This window comes from Emydura macquarii, unplaced genomic scaffold (assembly GCF_026122565.2).
Source record: "Emydura macquarii macquarii isolate MOO-44397 ecotype Brisbane River unplaced genomic scaffold, CSIRO-AGI_Emac_v2 contig_691, whole genome shotgun sequence".
Classification (NCBI taxonomy): Eukaryota; Metazoa; Chordata; order Testudines; family Chelidae; genus Emydura; species Emydura macquarii.
The window spans coordinates 4,152,655-4,171,514 of NW_027130828.1; the positions used below are offsets into that span (position 1 = coordinate 4,152,655).

General features: G+C 52.9%; 1 protein-coding gene across 8 annotated transcripts in view; it reads right to left on the minus strand.

Moving 5' to 3' along the window:
• The window catches only part of DAB2IP (DAB2 interacting protein), a 296,740-nt gene that overhangs the window by 7,127 nt on the left and 270,753 nt on the right, over positions 1-18,860 (minus strand). For 6 of the 8 annotated variants that reach the window (XM_067541764.1, XM_067541769.1, XM_067541763.1 and 3 more), the window contains 6 exons: positions 17,847-18,048; positions 16,944-17,122; positions 13,988-14,861; positions 10,837-10,989; positions 4,967-5,169; positions 2,798-2,885 (listed from right to left, as the gene is read on the minus strand). In XM_067541764.1, coding sequence (XP_067397865.1) covers positions 2,798-2,885; positions 4,967-5,169; positions 10,837-10,989; positions 13,988-14,861; positions 16,944-17,122; positions 17,847-18,048 — 1,699 coding nt within the window. The remainder of the gene's footprint in view (positions 1-2,797; positions 2,886-4,966; positions 5,170-10,836; positions 10,990-13,987; positions 14,862-16,943; positions 17,123-17,846; positions 18,049-18,860) is intronic. The other 2 variants (XM_067541766.1, XM_067541768.1) reach the window with 2 other exon arrangements.

Below are 18,860 nucleotides of genomic sequence, written 5' to 3' on the forward strand. Positions count from 1 at the left end.
GCGATGGAAGGACCAGGGGTCTGCTTCAGAGCTGTGCAGGACAACTCAGAGGAACAAAGGGCATTTTGTCAGTGAGACCCGCTGATACTTGTTTTCGTGCCCTGCTCTGGCGGCAGCAGAAGGCCTTGCGCTGAGCTATGTGCCGAAACGGAGGAAGCACAAAAATGTGAAGTTTGGTGGTGAAACCACAGGAACTGGCGAAATTTCACATGGGAGAAAACGGTAACTTTTTGTTCAGCTCTGCCTTCCTGGGAACAGTGCAGGCCCCTGCCCCGCAGAGAGAGGAGCCTCTTACTCTGGTTGATTTGAGGGGTTCTTAGTTACTGCTCCTCATGGCAACGTCTGGCTGATGGAGGGGATATATCTGGGCCTGGCCTGGCTGGGTGAGGTTCTGAAGCAAGCCATGTTGCTTAGGGCATGGGCTCCAGTGTTCTCCTCTGAACTCTGCCTGGGCCCCAGGGAAAATTCCTCTGAAAGGAGGAGAAACAGGTAGTGGGTGAGGGCCAGTAATGGGCCTAGAGATTCAAGTGCAATTTGCAGGTTCCGGAAGGCACTTGAATAGCGGTCTGCTAACGGCTGCCTCTCACTCTTGGACACTAGAGAAGTGGGCATGCTGATCTACTGGCTTGGAACAATTTACTGGAAAGATAAACCCATTCCTTTTCACCAGGCTCTCCTTTCCCATTTGCTACCCAATAAATCAGCAGTCGTGACTCGTGACTCACTCCGTGATAAACAGAGTCTTTACGCATGGAGTCTAGAGTACGGGTACCTGGCTGTGGATGGTAGCCAGGTCTTCCTGCTAAGACCCTGGTCTGCTGTGCTTGTGTTCAAACTGGAGCTTATGGACCAGACTGGCAGCCTCGACTCAGCCTATATGTCTCGGGCACAGTTTTGCACCCGTAGTTAATTGAGGCCACGTGCTTAGTGGCTAGACATTTAATGACCTGAGTTGTGGGCGCTGCATCCAGTTAGGAAACTAACTTCAAATATCTGTGCTGGAAAAAGTGGAAGCCAGGCCGGGAATTCTTTCCTTACCCGCAGCTCATTGGCTAACCGGAGCCTGAGCCGCTTTGCTACTGTGGGGCGGCAGGTTGGGAGTTTTGCCAGGGTGCAGATTTTCATCAGTGAGCCCTAGAGGCGTGTCTCTGCACAGCTGGATCCCGCTCATGGGAACAGCTGCCTGCACTCCAAACTCCAGAGCAGATGGTGAAGACTTGCCTTTCTGCACCTCTCCCCCCTCCAGCTGCTCACTGCCCTCACAGCGACTGAGGGGGAAGGAGCTGCGGTGAGCGATCAATGCTGGGATCACCTGAACCATCGTCCTGCTGGGGACACCTGCACATGTGCCAAACTCTTTAGCAGGGGGCTGTCATTCGACGAGGCAATGCCCTCCCCTAATCCAGGGGCATGTTCTCGGTATGCTACGTTCTCACATTGCTCCTGGCAGTTCATGTCCTCCATCTCCAGCGCTAGTGCGGGCTGGCTGGCTTACAGGCAGCTGCTTGCTTCCCTTTTCTTCCATCTTCCCTTCCTTTCGGTGGTGGCTTTCCAGTCCCCTCCCTCCACCCAGCAACACCACGGCCAGTGAGGACCAACCCCTTCGAGTTTTCTGGTACAGAAGGGGAGGCAGTGACTTACAAGCCAGTCGTGATCATTTCTCCCCTAGAGAGACCTCCCTGCGTCCGCCAGTGGGCGCTGGCTCTCCAAGTGTCTGAGCAGCATGGGGTGATGTTCTCCTGTCTGGGCAGCGCCACTGCTGCACCCGATGGCGGCTCAGAAAGCGACAGGCTGCAGCAGTAACTCTGGCTTTCCTTGCCTTGGGTTTAATCTGGCCTGCCCCGAGGCTGGGCTGGTGCTAGAATCCCCCAGCTCCACGTCAGCCTCTGCTCGCAGTGGGGGCTGGGCGTTTCACCACGACAAGGCTCGGCGTCCCTCGTGCTCGGCCGAAGGTGTAATTTAATAATGATCATAAAGATCACGGCCACGCTGCTCTGAGCTACATTTACACCACAGCGACATGAAAAGGGCCCCCTGGCTGTGATGCCGTACACAAGATTTCAGCCCAGCTCGTTATTAGTTCATTTCAACCCCCAGGAACAATTGCCCAGACCTATGTATGGAACTGTAAGAAATGGCAGCAGGAAAGCTGCACCAGGCAACTCGCCTCTCGGCTCGGCCACACTTTGTCAAACCCCTGCCGGCTGCGGGATTCCTGGCTGGGACCACCTGAAAGGCACATGTTCTGTCTGAGCTGGAATCAGAACCAAGGAGAACTGCAGGTCGGTAGAAGCTCTGCTTTGATGGGTTGGGCTGTGATGCTCCAGGGGAAACTCCTCCACTGGATGTGACCATGGCCGAGTCGCAATCCAATCCACAAAGCACAGAGAAAGAGTGCACCCCAAGGGCAGGGTCCCTCCGGCCGGGGGGCTCCATGTCCCCTCCCTTAACGTCATTCTTTCCCTCCCCACCCCCTGCCACAGCCTCCCTCCCTGTTGTCACCTTTTTTCTCCCTTCCCTTCCCAGCTCCATTCCCCGTCGCCCAAGTCAGGCTGTGTGACTCCACCTTGCCCTCCCCGTACCATCGCTATCTTCTGCAGGGCGCAGAGCTCTGAGCTCCATGGATGGATGGTGCTGTAACAACGCAAACACCATGATGGTAAAACGTCGTGCTAAAACCTTACTGGCTGTAGTGCCACGCAGCCGTGCCCACTGGGATAGCAACAGTGGGATCTGCACATCAGTGGGGCTCACTGGAGCAGAGCCGCCGTACCCCCGCCATTCCTACGGCACTGACCTGTGCGTCAATGATCTTCTGTTTGGAGTCCACGGCCGCTTGCATTTCCGCGTGGTCTTTCTTCAACTCCTCCTCAACCGACATCAATCTGGCGTCAGAAAACAGGAGCAGACACTTAGCTTCCATGCGGCAGGACGCCGAGTTGCGGTTATAAAACAGGGCGTCCTGCTGCTGCAAGGAGCTGGGCTGAGCGCCCTGAGACTGGCACTCTCTGGGGGCCTGGCACAAGCACAGCAGAGGTAAGTGCTGCCTCCCGCCAGCAGGCCTTGGCCCTGCCTTGAAGGACAGGCCGGACTGTTCCAGCTCCTTGGCTGCTCTTGCTGAAGCTGTCAGCCAGGTCGGGGTTTTGTGACCGGGACCCGTCTGCCAGAAACTGCTCAGACCCTCCAACACCTACCCTACAAGCCCCTCACCAGACAGCAGCTGGTAATACCGCTAGCTTACCCCCTCCTGGCAGGTTAGCTGTGAGTGCTAATGGCACGCTATACCTGGGAGACAGCCATGGAGTCACCACCGTGCAGGGCTAGTTCCCCAGTCATGCTCCGTCATGCCTGTCCCTTTCCTGCTCATTTCAGTTCTTCAACGGGCAGGCTGGGTTAGCCCTGCACAGCTACCAGCGCTCTGGCGACCCAGCAGGCTGTCCTAGCGGGGGGGAAGATTGCGCGGAGCTGCTGTTTGAAAGGCAATGCCCTTTGCAGAGAGCCTCCAGTTCCAGGAGTCCATTCAGTACATGTGCTAGGCTGTATGTGGTCTGTCACAGCCAGCCACCAGGCCATTAGTCTCGCAGACATTTAAATCAGCCTCTCTGGGTGAATGATGCCGATTATTTCTTCCCTTAGTCCTTGACACCAGAGGAGGCAAAGGGTTGATTTATGTCTCAAAAGCCCATAACGAAGTGTGAAATGGCAGGACAATGGCGAGCTATTACACTGTAACCCCCATCCCCTCGTCCACCCCTCGGGGCCACACACAGCTGTATTTTTTTCATCTGAAATTGCAAGTATTAGCACACACAGTTGAAGGGAATGTGGAATTTCTGCATTTAGGGCAGACTAGGGCTGAGGCCTTGAAAAATCAATGGCACGAAGAGGCTTGTTGGTTTAAAAACCAAACCAAACTCTCTTCTCTGATCGCTCAAACACTGCTGTTTTCCGTCTGACTGTGACACTACTCTACATGTCAGCAACCAAAGGAGGGGTGTGGAGAGAGAGGAAGGCCTTGTCTACACTTGTGCTTATGCCGGCAAAACTTTGTCGCTCACGGATGTGAGAAAGAGCACCTCCCAAGCGATACGGGTTTCGCCAGCAGAACGCTGTCCACACTCACACTTATGCTGCAAAACTTACATTGTGTAGGGGTGTGTGTTTTCACACCCAAGCGATAAAAGTTTTGCCGGTGTAAGTGTGAGTGTAGGCCCAACTCTGAGGCTTTGTCCCCGGAGCCAAGTTCAGCTATTTCAAGCCCCTGAAAGTTTAGAGGGTTCAAAGGAAGAGTTTTGATTCAGCCCATTGCTGAGAGAGGCACTAGATGGAGAATTCCACGTGGGTTCCAGGGTTGGATTGTAAACCCACGGCCTCTGCTGAGTGGGAAGGGTTCATAGAGCCAGAGATGCTAAATCCAGAAGTGAGCCGTGTGAACATCTAGTCTGACAACAGCCACCGAACCTTCCCCAACCACCTCCTAGAACAGATCTTTAGAAAAACATCCCATCGCGAGTGTAAAATTCTCACGGATGGAAAATCCACCACGCCCCTTGGTAACGTGTCCCAATGGGCATTACTCTCCTTGCCTCATTACCAGTCGGAAATACATTTCCAGGTGATTGGCTCACCCCCCTCCCTCGTTATTCTTACTTTACTTCTGGCCACAGGGTCAGTAGATCAGTAAAGGTCCTGGGTGCTGTCCCACTGAGATGGGAATACATGGAGGGCACCATTTAATTCTGAGCCTAATTCCAGGAAATCCTGGGGCCTGGCTTGGGCAGGGCCGTCCTGAGTTTGGAACAGCTAGTGAGAGACAGCACTGTCCATCCCGCAGCACTCTGCACTCTCCAGCCAGAGCCGCCTCTCTCCACCTGCCACTGGGGCGACAGAAGGCGGCAGACAATGGCCCACCGTGCACCTCCGTGCTGCAAGCAGGCAGCTGAGGTTTCTCTCTCTCCCCCCATACCTGCTGATGATCCCCTTCATCTGGATCTCTTTATCTTCCTGCTGTCTGCGGAGCCGCTCCTCACTCTCCTCCAGCCTGGCCTGGTACTCCAGCATCAGCTTCTGGGTCGTCTCCTCCTGGCATTTGAACCTGTTTTCATACTCCTCCAGCTTCTTGTTGGAGATGCGGAGCTTGTCCTGCAGCACCACCAGATCCTGCTGGTACTGCAGCCATCGGGGACAAGGGGAGAAAGCACAAGGCACTTTTATTGCTCGGGCTTTTCCCCCACCGAGACGCTCTAGTACCCAGCCACGCCCGTCTCCTCGCATTAGACTAGCTGCAAACCCTCTTCTGCCTCCTCCTCCAGCCTGCCCGAGGAGCGGTGCTGCCCGTCTGCTGGGCGACGGGTCACCGACAGGTGCAGAGAATGGCTGGTGAGCGTAGTTGGAACGTAAAACGAGGATGCAGGTTAGCGCGACTGAATGGCAAATGTATGCGGGTAGCCGCACCGACTCAACGAGAGAGCAGGGTTAGACACAGCCAGAGGAACAGCGCTGGTCGGGTTCTGGCTGCAGGCATCTGCTCATCAGGGCTGTATACATAAAGGTGTGGCCCTGTGAATGCTGCACATGCTCACATCTGCAGCCAGCCAGCTGGCTTCCGAAGGGTTAACGTGGCCCTGGCTTGGTGAAAACATTTGTGAGCTGACTGTCAGAAGTGAAATCACTGCAGCTGGAGCAACAGCTCATTAATACCCATCCCTCCCGTGGCAGGCAGTGGGCACAGGGGGGCAGTGACAGCCGGCGCCGTCACAGCCTCTGTAGTCCAAGGGTAGGGAAACAGCCACTCTTCCACGTCTGGCACCATTCCCACCAACTCCAGGGCCAATCACAGCACCATGGAGCTGGGCTGGGGTTTGGTGGGACATGCTTAGTCCCAGACGGTGTTAGAGTTTGTTACCACCGTGGATGTTCTGCCCGGACGCACAGCTTAGAGACCATTTACAAGGGAGCTAGCACAGCCGTGGAGCTGACGCTAGGGTGCGTGTCTCTGTTGCACACAGCTGGACCCCAGGTGCCAGTGGAGCCCATGCTGACCATGTGAGCGCTCAGCAAAGAACACTTTCTCTGCTGAACGGTTATCTGCTTCTTCAAAAGAACTGTTGAAAGGTTGCAATGGAAGGTGCTGGCCTGGCCACCTTGGAGACTGGTGGGCTCAGCACAGGCAGTGCCTGGGCACGATTCATAACACTGGCCTCTATCAAAGCGTCTCTGACCAGGCTGGTGAGGATGGCAGGAGTTCAGTCTCCAGGGCCACATTGCCAGCCGTTGTCAGGGCGGTTTGAGAGAGGCTGATACCTGTCCACTGCGGCCATCACACAGCCAGCAAATGTAACACATTTGGTCACATACCATGTGAGCCACTCTAACGGGGCCCAAACAGACATACGGGCTTTGCTCTAATAAACACCCGTCAGACAGCCCCACAGGGCACCAGCGCCCCATTGGCCATGGGCCAGCCTTTATTAATGTGCATTTTCCCTACGAAGCTGGTGCTTTTGAAGCCAAAGACACGGCTCAGCACCAACTCCCACTGCAGTAACCGGCCTCAGTCTGGGCCCAGACTGTCCGTTCTACGCTGGTGCACTTTTAGATGATCAGTGCAGCAAAGTGACTTTTGCTTAACCAGCAGTGTCAGAATTTCAACCCAGGTTGCAATGGGAGATGAATTAGTGCATGAAGCCAAGACTCCACCTATTGTGCTTTTCAGGTCAAAGAACTTAGCAAAGTTTTGGATAAAACAAAAGTAAATAGCAGCAAAAGACACACAGAAAACTAATGAACAAGTTCAAAAAATGGGAGGGGGGAGGCATTTACTCAATACCAGTGTGTTCAGCTCTCAGGGTAGCTCAACGTTCAGTACAACTTACTTAGCTAAAGGGAAACTCCAGTGTACAAATGTGCAGCAGGCAAGAGATTCTTACTCTGAAAGGAGCGACTTTTCTCAGTTGATTAAAGTGCCCTCCCACGACCCAGTTAAGAATAATTAATAAGCAAACAGGAACCTGCCATTCTGATGAGCTGTTAAAGGAGTGTGACATGGCGAAGACTTCCATTGAAATACTGGTGTAAAGGCAGAAGACTTTCAAATTTGAGCTAAGGCAACTTGTTTGAGTCTATTATTAACTATACTACATGAAGAGGGCTATGGTGGATTTTGAGCTTCATTCAGTAACCAATGGCTTCATCTCTCGCAATTTAATCTTTTGTGTTTAAACAGAACTTACTCCTCAACAGCTTTGCAAGTCTCTGCCTTTACTGAGGATTCAAACGGCGAGCTGCGTTTCGTGCGTTCTAACCTATAACCTCAGACCGGGCCTCTGGCCGGCCGCCCTGCTACAATGGCCCTGGCTCCTGGAGAGGGAGATGCTTGCCCATGAGGGCAAGGGCCAGATTCTAGCCGTGTCAGTGTAGCGCCAGTGATGGCAATCAGCGCCACTAATTTCCACTGACCGAAAAGCTAGTGCCACGGTGACCCACACAGGTTGGCAATTCACGATGCTGCATGTTTCAGGGAGCAGCTGCCGGATCAGGATGGTGGCAGGTAGAGACGGGAAAGCCCTGTTAGATCTTTCTGCCAGGGCAGAAGACAGCTGTGACAAATCACTGTGGTTTTTACAGAGTCACTGAGACACCACAGGTCACACACACACAACCTGAGGAAGGGGGAGACGCACAGTGCACAGAACGGAGTCACTCGAACACGGCGAGATTCGATACCTACCCTACACCTAAAATAGGAGCAGCGTAAGTGAGCTCCAGTGATAGCAGGAGAAGCCTCAGGAGAGCGGGGGGTGGCGCCTGTCTCTAGAACACTTGTCTCATTGTTGGTTATCATTCAAGTCTTACGGTAATGGGGAGAGAGATTATGCTAATGAAGAACTTTAATGCCAGTGACTGATATGACAACAAAGTAACAAAGGCTGCTGCATGGCAAGGAGACACCAGGCTCCATGGGGTTTGCATTTGGACTTTTGGCAGGGACAGGATTTACTGAAATGCTGCTAGACCTCGTAATCCTGCCGCAGTCTGTCTCTGCTGGGGCGGGGCATGTACGGGAGGAGAGCCCGCAGCATGCCCTCCCTGCCTCCCTCAGCCTGCAGGGCAAAACGTGGAGGTTCGAGCACGGCAGACATCTCGCTGGCAGTGCCAGCAGCCGCAGAGCCGCAGAGTGAGGGGCCGCCCCGATGTTGCCAGGGAATGGGTTTGGTGAGAAGCAGTTCAGCGACTACCAGTGCAGAAGCAGCACACGGAGTCTGCCAGCTGGGGCTTCTGGCTAGTCACAGTCGTTTACGGGTGTAAATTATCGTTTGTGGCACAATCCTTTCAAGGCCTGGCTCCTCACTCCCTTTATTCCGCTTCCCACTTCTCTTGCAGCAGCTGACACAGAGCGCCATGCTCCAGCCCCGGGAGCAGCTGACCTCGCGCTGGCTGACACTCTGCACACGCCTGCTGGACTCTGCTAATTACAAGGATTCGACTCTGCTTTTATTTACCAGTCAAGATTTTTATATGCCTAAAACTGAAGTCTGCTAGCTGACTGAGCTTTTCCCACCTCAGAGGCTCTCTGATTGGCCCCCTCAGTACGTCTTTTCATTCTGTAAAGATGTCAGAATGGGTTACATTCTTAAAAACAACCCAGGCATTTTTCTTTTATTTGAAAGCTGTGAGATTTCTCCTTGTGTGTCTCAGTCCCTGCCCGTAGAAGGGTTTGCATCAAACTCCAGTTTAACAGGTGCCGGGCAGCCCAGAGAGTGGTGCAGCACCAGAGAGATTAGAAAGAGAAGGCCAGCGTTACAGATCGGAGCATCCCTGCACGGCAGGACAATAACTGGAGGAATACTGCTCAAAGTTTCGGGTGATAATGAATGGCTAATGGTGGGGAGAGGGCAGCACATCCAAAAGGGAGGCAGAATTAGCATTTGTGAGCTCCAGTGCCTGGCTGCTGGGAGAGCTTCTTGCAAACTAAAAAGAAAAAGATCCAGCTTCCCCCAGCGTACGTGGTGTCCATGCTCTGACTGGCCACGTTGTGCTGGGAGTGAAGGATCTGGTGTCACCCACGGGCTGACCCATCACAGACAAAACTGCTGCATCCCGGGTCAGACATTACAGAAGCTCTTTGCGCCTCCCTAGTGAGTGATGAAAGCTGCCCCTGGTGATTTGCTTTGAGTTGCAGAAGCTTCCACCAACTGACTGCGACACCCTGATTTCTTGCCCACCTCCACCTAGGCACACTGTTCTCCTCCCTGCTCTTCTGCCGCTCAGCCTGGCCTAGGAGCCGGGACCCCAGGCGACAGAACACGTTTCCTGCAGCTAGGGCCGAGCAGAGCTGAGTGAACAGTGGACTCCTTGGTTTGGTGGCCGAACAGAAAAATCTGGTTCATTTCAAACCAAAACTTGAGTCTTTTTTGGGGGGGGGGTTTCTTGCCGAAACACTCCCACCCCCTGCCTCCAATTTTTGTTCGAGTTGCACGAAATGTTTCGAATGGCGATTCAACTCGACATTTCGTTTTGAAAAGAGGGAGACAAGGTGGGACATCTTTTACTGGACAAACTGCTGTTGGTGAGAGAGATGAACTTGGAAGCTTACACAGAGCTCTTCCTCGACTTGATCGGAAGGAGAACTCGGTAGCTGCAAAGCCTGTCTCTCTCACCAACAGAAGTTGGTCTGATAAAAGAGATTTTCTCACCCACCTTGTTTCTCTAATATCCTGGGACCAACACGCTGCCAACAATGCTGTTTTAACAGTTTTGAAATGAAACATCCAGAGTTTGTGTCGAAAATATCAAGGCAAAACATTTTAACACTTGACATTTTGTTTTGTTTTTTTGACACTTCCCCCCTTCTCAGCTGCAGCTACTTGCTGAATTCCACCGGAATCCACAAACAGCTTCAGTGCCTGGAAAAAACACACTTTGGGGTGAATTTACTCTTTGCTGACAATGTTTTGCTGGTGCGGAGCTGCTCCCTGGACCCTGGGCTCAGATTTAACACAGCAGCTAGTGGCCACGTCTACATTTGGAGCTGGCGGTGTGATTCCCAGCTCACCTGATGCCCATGCTTGGTCTCATGGAGCTAGTGCCCCAGCGACAGGGGTGTAGCTGCAGCAGTGGTGAGTGGCGGCCTAGGCCTGTCGCACCGAATACGCACCTACAGGCACTGGGCAGGTTTGTACTCGGGGCAGCTGGTGTGTGCTGCCGCACACTAGCATGCTGAGAGCTGGCTGACTGCACCCACGCAAGCTGGGGACCATACCTCCAGCTCCGAGCCTTTGAGTCAGTTCCTGGACTGGGGCGAGGGACCAGTCTCTGGTCTTGGTTACGCTGGCATAAACTTGGAGCACCCTCATTAACGCCAATGGAGTATATCTGAGATCAGAACCTGGCCCCAGCCTTGGAACACGCTTATGGCTTTTGTAGACCCGAATACTGAAGGCAGCTCATCTTCCCCATGCCCCCTGCCTGCCCCTTCCTGCCTTGTTCAGTTCACGTCATTCTTACGTTCACTTCATAAGCCCCTTCTTGGTGATGGGGACACCCGGGGGTGGGAGGAGGGGTAGCGGCCCCGGCAGGCATTGCTTGTGCTGGCTCCACTGTGGCCTCGTCCTCTAGCTTCACACACTTGTTCCCATCCCGTTTCTCTCTTGCCCTGAGAAGAGATTGCCCGAGGGATGCCCAGCGTTCTGCACCTGACGTGCGGCTGGGGCCCAGTGGGGCTCTCCCCTGGCTGCTAAGTCACCTGCAACCCCCCTCACCCACGTAGCTCGGTTAAACGAGGTTGAAGGAAACACTCTCTACTGAGACACTTGTTTCAATCCAGTCGGGTTTTACCTTTGCTGCTTGGCTGAGCTCGTCCTTATTCCTGAGCTTATCCCTGTGCTTGGAATCTGGGTCAATGCTTTCATCTTCTAAAAACTGCATGTTCATATTCAAAAGCCATGCGGCAGTGCGGTCCAGGGCATTGGGGTTCACAGGAGAAGGGGCCTACAATGAAACATACAACCATAACAAAAGAAAAGTCTGTAACAAAACCGGACGTGAAGCGAGAGCGAGAGATTCCTTCCAACCAAGCCCAAGGCCCCAGAGTTGCTCAGATGGAAACGAATGGGTTAGTGCACCCGGAGGGGGCAGGCATTGAGCAAGGACAATGCCTGTTACTGCAGCACCTCGGGTCACTTGAGCTTATTAAGGGCAGGTTGCCGTTATAGGCCCGGTTCTGCCCTCATACAAATCCACGGCCCTTAACTGGTCTTCAAAGGGTTCCTGGGCAGCTCTTGTGACCTGTCAGAGGTTGTGTCTGTTTTGCCCAGGGGTAAAGCTGTTGCTTAACTCTTGAGCGACCGCCCTGTCGAGACGCCTCTTCGCCTGCTGCAGAGATTTCACCGCAGCCAAAAGCAGATTGACACAGTGAAATGCTATTTTGGATCACACTGGGGGCCTCCTGAAAATCTAAGTCCCTTCCAAACTCTTTAGTCACATGAAGGACCCTACAACAACAAACCCGGGGACTCTTCAGTTTCTTAATGTTTCAATGCTCAGAGACTGGGATTCTCATGTGTTTCAATAATGGGTTTCCTTGCGAGGAGATGGCTCTCTAGCCATCTTAGCTAGAGAAGTGCTGCCGTAAGCAGTATTCTGCCATCAGCAAGCTAAGGACACAGCTGCTAATTCTCATGCCAGACCCTCCTATCAGCCTGGGCAGTGTCTCTGCAAATGCAAAAGCAAACAAAATTGCCTAGAGATTTTCCAACCACATTTTAAACTCCAGGAAGCGAATCTCCTGCTATTTTTCCTCCATCAGAGCTGCCTACAAATTGTAGTAAATAATTTCTCAGGCTGATCATTTTGGGTTAGAGTGAACTGGCCAAGAGGATCCAAGCTGAACCCAGCCATGTCAGGAACTTGTTCACCCTTCCAGCCCCAGTCACCATCAGGGGCAGCGTGACAGTCGATTCCTCGCTCAGAGCTGGAAAACCCTGGATGGAGAATTCTTCACGGGAGGATTTGGGGAAAGTTTTCCCATCTCGATTCAGGTGATTTGGCTCCGTAGTGATGAAAACAATCACATTGATGTTACTGCCACTCCAAACGCTCCTGCCTGTCCAAGTAAATCTTGCTTCTGGATCCAGGGCTTTGAACCTGAAGTTTCAGACTCAGCCCTTGGAGTATCAAGCTGACATACATGGCCCTTTAGCTTTTGGCTTCCTGCCTTTTGGGGCATCTCTGGGCTGGGAATTGTGACTATGGCAGAAACAAAGGATGCGGGGCTCTCAAAAGTGCTTGGTCAAGAGGGGCAAAGGAAATTGTCCCTGTTGTTCCTTTTAGGCACGTAGAGGATGTTTGGGTTTCTCTAGCCCTGTGGGTGCAGATCAAATGGGGGTCTTCTTCCTTTGAACATGACCGAAAACCCTGAGCTAAGAGGATTCAAAAGTGGATCTGAAACGTGAAATAAGAACGAGGAAAGAAGTGGGTGGAAGCTCTTCCAATCAGCAGCAGCGAGGGACTCGGGAATCCAAATGAAAGGCCACTTGATGGGATTCATTTCCTCTCGAACAACATGAAACACCGTTGAATATGAACAAGCAGTTTCATTATGGTGTGTGTGTGCTGTTAATATGCCACTCAAATACACTGAGAGTCACAAGAGGCATTGCGGGGATTCCCACCTTGGGAACACAAATTGGCCAGCGCTTGGGGAAGCATCCATTGAATTCAGTAGAACTGCTCTGGAGTACAACCCATTACCAAACAGACCCCAAGTGCTTTGCGACCTCTCTGCCCTACCCACATAACGAGTATTGATCCCTATTATATAGCTGCTGCTGCATGGCCAGCTTGCTAATGCCTGCACTATCTGATCGATCAGCTGTCCACGGAACAGCCCCGCAGCCGATTGATAACATGGCTTTTAATGGCCAGCACTGATAAAGGACTCTGTAGAATCCATGCAAGAGAAGAGCGATGACGCACACCTGTCTGTCTCTCACTTTCCAGTGCGCTGCCTTACGGGCGCCGTTACGCTGTGTCTGGACGGAGATGCAGTGGAGAGTCATTAGTTAGCCTCATTCTTTTCGGGGTAGTATTTAAAAAAAAAAAAATCATCTTAAGCATCAGAAGTCCTTCTTGTGTTGCTTTTACTATGGGATCAGTTCTTCAAAAAACCAAAAACCAAAACCAGTGCTGGGAAAACTCTTTCCACAAGCCAGCCAAACTGGATGTGCCCAAGGCACGGCGTGCAAAGGAAGGTCACCTGCTACTTTTAGTCTCAGGTCTACAGACAGTGAAATTCAGCTCCAGGCAAAAGCCAGCACAAGCCATCTGGGCTTCAACTGGCGCACAGGAGGGCATTTTGCTGGAATGGCCCATCTTTCCCTTGCTTTCCAGCCCCCAGAACCTGCATCCCTGGGAGATTCTGAAAGACAAAACTACCAGGGCTGAGAGTCCAGCAGCACCACGTCCCCAGCGACACAGCAGCGTCAGGATGGAGCCTCTTACTCAGAGGAGAGCAGGTCCTGGTCCGAGTCCGTGAGATGGAATTTGACTGACAGTGGCATGGGATGAGCGGTTTGCACAGGTGCAGGCAAAGCAGTGACAGGATGGCAGAGCGGGATGGAGGAGAGGCTCTAAGGTCCGGCGTCGCCGCCTGCAGCCCCGAGACAGTCGCGCTCTAGCAGAGGAGATGGACGCAGCAAACTCCGCGAGTGAAAACGTAACCATCACCTTTCCAGGATGGGCTCCGTCTCCGGGCCGGGCCAGGCTCCCAGCACGTGGCCCCCACCCCCGGGCCAGCACAGTGTTGCATGGATTCAGTGGCCCAGAGCTGGCCCAATCTCCCCAGCTTGCTGCCAGACTGGAAGGGGAGGAAAGTCATGGCCTAATTCCCTCAGTTCCCAATTCCCTCCAAGAGTTTGGGGCCTGCTCCACCACCCCATCCCTTCAATCCCCAGACCGGCTTTGTTCGGTGGGGCCTCCAGGCACTAACCTGCTTGTGCATGGTGCGTTGCTTCATCTCCGGACTGTCGCCCTTGGAGGAGGAGGACTGCTGCCGGAGCCGGGCCCCGCTGCCCGGCCAGTCGGGCGAGGAGGACATCATGCTCCCACTGGACGGTCTCTGGCACTGGACCGTGTTGAGCAGCGAGGGCGGGGTCCTGCCCCTGGTGACTGGCGGTGGGGGAGGGGGCGGTTGGTCTATCCGCCTCTGGGGGCCGGCGCTGTTCTGTCGGGGCACGGTGGGCTGGCCGCTCTTCTCCGTCAGGGAGAGCTGCCGGCGGGCCAGCTCCCCCGTCCGCCGGGCGAAGTCCTCGCTCCCGGCAGGGTGGCCAAAGCCATGCTTGTTGGCCGTCAGCTCCTCGCTGTTGCTGTGGGAACTCAGCGAGCTGTGGCACTCGGAGCCAGAGTCCCCCAAGCCCCGGGGAGACAGTGGGAGCCCGGCCGCCATCTGGTACACCGGGTTCTGGAACGATAACGGTGCTAAAAGCTGGGGCCTGCCGGGCGCGCCCTCAGCATTGGGGGTGGTGGGGGTCTGGCCCACCCTGCGCACCGTGGCCATGCCTGGCACATTGTTTGGCTGAGTTCGTGCAGTCCAGACACCCTGCAGTTGCCCAACAGACGACTGACTGTCATTGAGGGCGTCTGCGGCCCCAGGTGCATTTGCCCCACTGTCCAAAATCCGATTGTCCTGCAAGTCCACCATGGACAAACTCTTGCTGCCATTGGACATCTGCACGTCGGGCTCATTGGCCTCCGAATAGCTGGAGCTTCGGGCGGGCGAGGGCTGAGCCCCAGCAGACCTTGTGACAAAAAACAAGTCCTTGTTTTCAGGGGTTGGAGACGGTAACCGTGTGAAATCTATCAGACTGCGGGGAAATAAATGCATAAAGGAAGGGGAGAGGAGAAGAAAAAAAGAAGAGCTGTGAATGCTACACTGCGGGAGGCAACAGTAATCAGCAAAAAGAAACGAGCAGGAAAATCAGCATGGCCCAGTGGTGTAAAACTAAGCAGACAAACAAACCCACCATGATGTGTGTGTGTGTCTGCAAAACTAGGTCACCGCTCTGCTCCCCTGGGACAAAGTGAAGCAGGGCTAGAGCTGGGCGGAAAACAGAGGTTCTGTGCTGAGAAAAATGCTGAGATTAAAACAAATCCAGATTGACGGGAAAAGCCAAAATGTCACAATTCTTCATGGAAAAAAAATGGGTGCAGATCAACATGTTTCCTTTCAACTTTTTGATTTTGACTTTTTAAACTATAATTTACTTACATTTCAAAACAATAAGTTGCCAAGAATGGACAAACAAACTTTTAGTTTTGAAAATGTCAAAATGGGATGTTTTAATGATTCCAGAAAACTTTTTTTTTTCTGAAAACGTTTCAAGCCAGGAAGTTTGGTGACACTGACCTTTTCCTGCCCAAACACGTTTGGTTTCAACAAATCAGCATTTTCTGATGAAAGAATGGTTAGCTGCAAAATTCCTGGTCTGCTCTCATCAGGTCCTCTCTGGCAGGAAGAGGCAGCAAGTTTGGCTTTGTCAGCCTGTGTGTGTGTGCTGGAGGAGGGGTAGCGGTTATGTGTATGAGTGTGTCTACATGGGTGAGGAGGGTGATGTGTTGCATGTGGCAGTGGCTGAGAGGTGCGGGTACATGGGCCTAGTTGCGTATGAGTGAGAGGCACTGTCCCGATGCCATCCTTGGATGCCTTGTATCATCAGTTACGACCATGCTGATTAATATTGTTTCTTTGTTTCCTTGTGCTCTCCGGTCGGTCTGCATCTCTCAGACTGTAAACGCTTTGGGACAAGGCACATCTTTTTGTTCTGTTTGTACAGCACCTAGAACCAGGGGGGCCTGGTCCATGCTCAGGCGCTTGGGTAATACAAATAAAAAATAGCAATAATAAATATAACAACTAGCAACAATTTTGACTGCTGCTTTCCAACAAAGGCAGATGCCTCGTCACCCATTCCTCCTACAGTAAACTGCCAGATTTGTGCACTGTCGATTTCTGGTGGACAAGGAAAGGGCTTTGCAGTAGTTTAATGTGAATGTGCCTCAGATCAAAGATGCTGCATTTACAAGGAAATATCTGGGCCAGAGTATTTTGTTCTGAGAAATTCTCCCTTGCACAAAATGTAAATAGCTGTACCCCATGCAGGGCAGCATTAGAGATGAAAGCTCTGATTACAGAGCAAGTCCAGCTTCCTCTCCCTCACTCCTAATTGGCCTGGTAAGTAATACACAATTCTCATTCAGAATCTATTTTACTGGTAGAGTCTTTTCAGTTGTGTGGGTTCCACTGCATCTTCAGCAAAGAGAAATCAAACTGGCGTCAGAGCTGTGCGACAGAATCAGCTCTTCCACTGCCAGGAATGCCATTCTTCACGCAAGCAAGCCAAGCAGAGCGTGTCAGTGACTGGGCCTGTGGGTTACTGCTCATGAGAAATAACCAGTGGGTTTTACATGTATAATAAAAGAAAATCAAAATGAGGCAGAGCGGACTGAAAGCCCCAGTAAGCAAACTTCCAAAGGGTGGGTGACTCAGGGAAACAATCAGCGATTCGGATCTAATTGTACGCCGAACCGATCCAGTGCTGTCTAAGCAGGATGGGCCCAATCCTGCCTATCGGCCATGCACCGAGTTTCCACTGAGTTTACCATTAATCCCTTCCCTCCCCGCGCGTTGCGCGGGCAGGCATGTGGGCACGGGTGCACTCACACATACAGGTTTAGGATCAGGCCAGCTCCCATCCTCACACTCACAGCTGGGAAGGAGGAGAGTATTATATTCCCCAGATTAAGTCTGGCAAACTCCAGGCCACACCTAGTTTTGCCCAGCTCCACACGCAGCCAGTCGGGTGCCCCCGAGGCTGAAGCAGCCTCCCTGGTCAATGGCCAAGAGGGCCGGTACGGATTTCCTCCTGACGTGGTGCTCTCTCTCTTACCCAGATAAGTCGTTGTCTATCACCATTTTCTGTAGCCCAGCAGAGATGCTGTTGCCAGCATTTGGAGTCGATGCGCTATGGTCAGCTGTGACGGAGACCTGCACACACGCGGGGTTACTGAGCGCCGTGTTGACATCCCTCAGAATGCGAGGCAGGGGTCCAAGTTTCGTTACAGTGCCCTGCGGAGAAACGGGGACAGGAACGTTGCAGGTTGGTTGTTTTCTATGGAAGGAGAACTCTGGCTGGCTGCCCCAGGATCCGGAGTCTCTCAGGGAATTTGCTCTTAGCAACATTCATTTCCTCAGTCACTCAGCCACACTTTTTTTGGAGCAGTCGGGTTACCCCGCATTGACCGTGTGTTCGTGTGTGCAAGTGATAAACAAAGAACAACACGGGCTCTGCACAGAAGAAAGCAGGTTTTTGGTCCAACCACTCTTGACAGAGATGATTTTAACTAAAAACGGGTTGGTTGGTTGGTTGTTTGTTTCCAGTGAACCTAGCTGAAGTCAGGAGGCATGTCCTGTTCCGTCCCCCTGCACGGCACTTGCTCAGACACAGGTGAGGTGGAGTGCGCTGAGCACAGGGCTTGGAGCCTGCAGCACCTAAGTTCTGATCCCTCCCTGCCTCAGTTTCCCCACTGGGTAAGGGGCTAATTATACTTAGCTGCCTCATGGGGGGCTGGGGGGACTAGACAGATAATATGTGCAAGGCTACAGAAGTGCTAACCACTGCTAGACACAGAGCTACTGCTGCTGATTTATCCCTTCCTGGTAGCCAACAGATGTCTTTCTTGTGGGCAGTTTGCAAGGGACTGCTGCATAGTCACTCCCCGCATTCACGGGAAGTGTGACTGAGGGGCCACCCCTAAACCTTGCCCCTTCGATGTCCCACTTGCCCCGGTACCTGATCGAGCTGAGAAATGACCTCCCACAGGAGAGAGTGCAAAGTGGACAATTCCCGGCCCAGGTCGATGTAGCCTTCAAAGCCGGCTGTGTTCGAGATGGTTTCTGGATTGGAAATCTCCAACAGAAATCGCTGCATGTTAGTCCATTCGTGTTCCAGAAACTGATTCATAAAGGACATATACTCCTCTTTGCTGCCAAACCTATCGAGACAGGCACACGACGCTCAGAGAAAACCAGTGGGTAACAGTGCACGACTCACCAGCTGGAAACAGCACAGGGCAGAACAGAGCTAATTAGCAAACGCTCGGCCTTTCTTCCAGTCCTCTGTACCCTTGGAGCTCCAGCCTGCTAGTGAACAGACCCACCTCTGCACTTGCTACCTCTTAGAACATGCGAAGGTTTGTCTTGTCTAAGTGAGGCGCTCATCGGTCAGAGATGGGGATGGAAAAGCCTGTGTGTTAATGGAGCCCGGCTCACCGGCAGGGCAGGTTACAGTCCCCAGACAAAGGGTATGTCCTGATATTCAGCGGCTCCTAACACTTGGTTTTAGCCAAAGATCCCCGGACTCAACTGAAACGGAATGACTGGCTGAGATGAAAAGCGATGGGACAGGCGCCCGCTGCCTCTGCAAACTAGAGGGGTCTTTGCCCCAAACACCCTTCCACACTGGGGCTTCTTTGCCATGGGGCAGCCGGCACTGATTTTGCTGCTTTGAGCTATCACTGTGCAAATCCAAAACCTGACCATGAGATACTCTACTAAACAAAAGTCTCCCTTGGGTCTCCCTATCGCTGGCAAACACCGGGGACCCGACGTCTGCAGGAGGGCCTGTCTCTGCAGCAGCCAGCCTGGGATCTGGCCCGATATGGCCACTGGACGCACCAACACCAAGTCACTGCTCACGTGCAGTCCTCTGACTCCCAACGGCTCATTGCCCAGCACCTGAATCCTTTCTCCTGCCTTCCGCCTCCCTCTGTCACGTGCGGAGTGACAGCCCGTGGCAGAGCTCCTG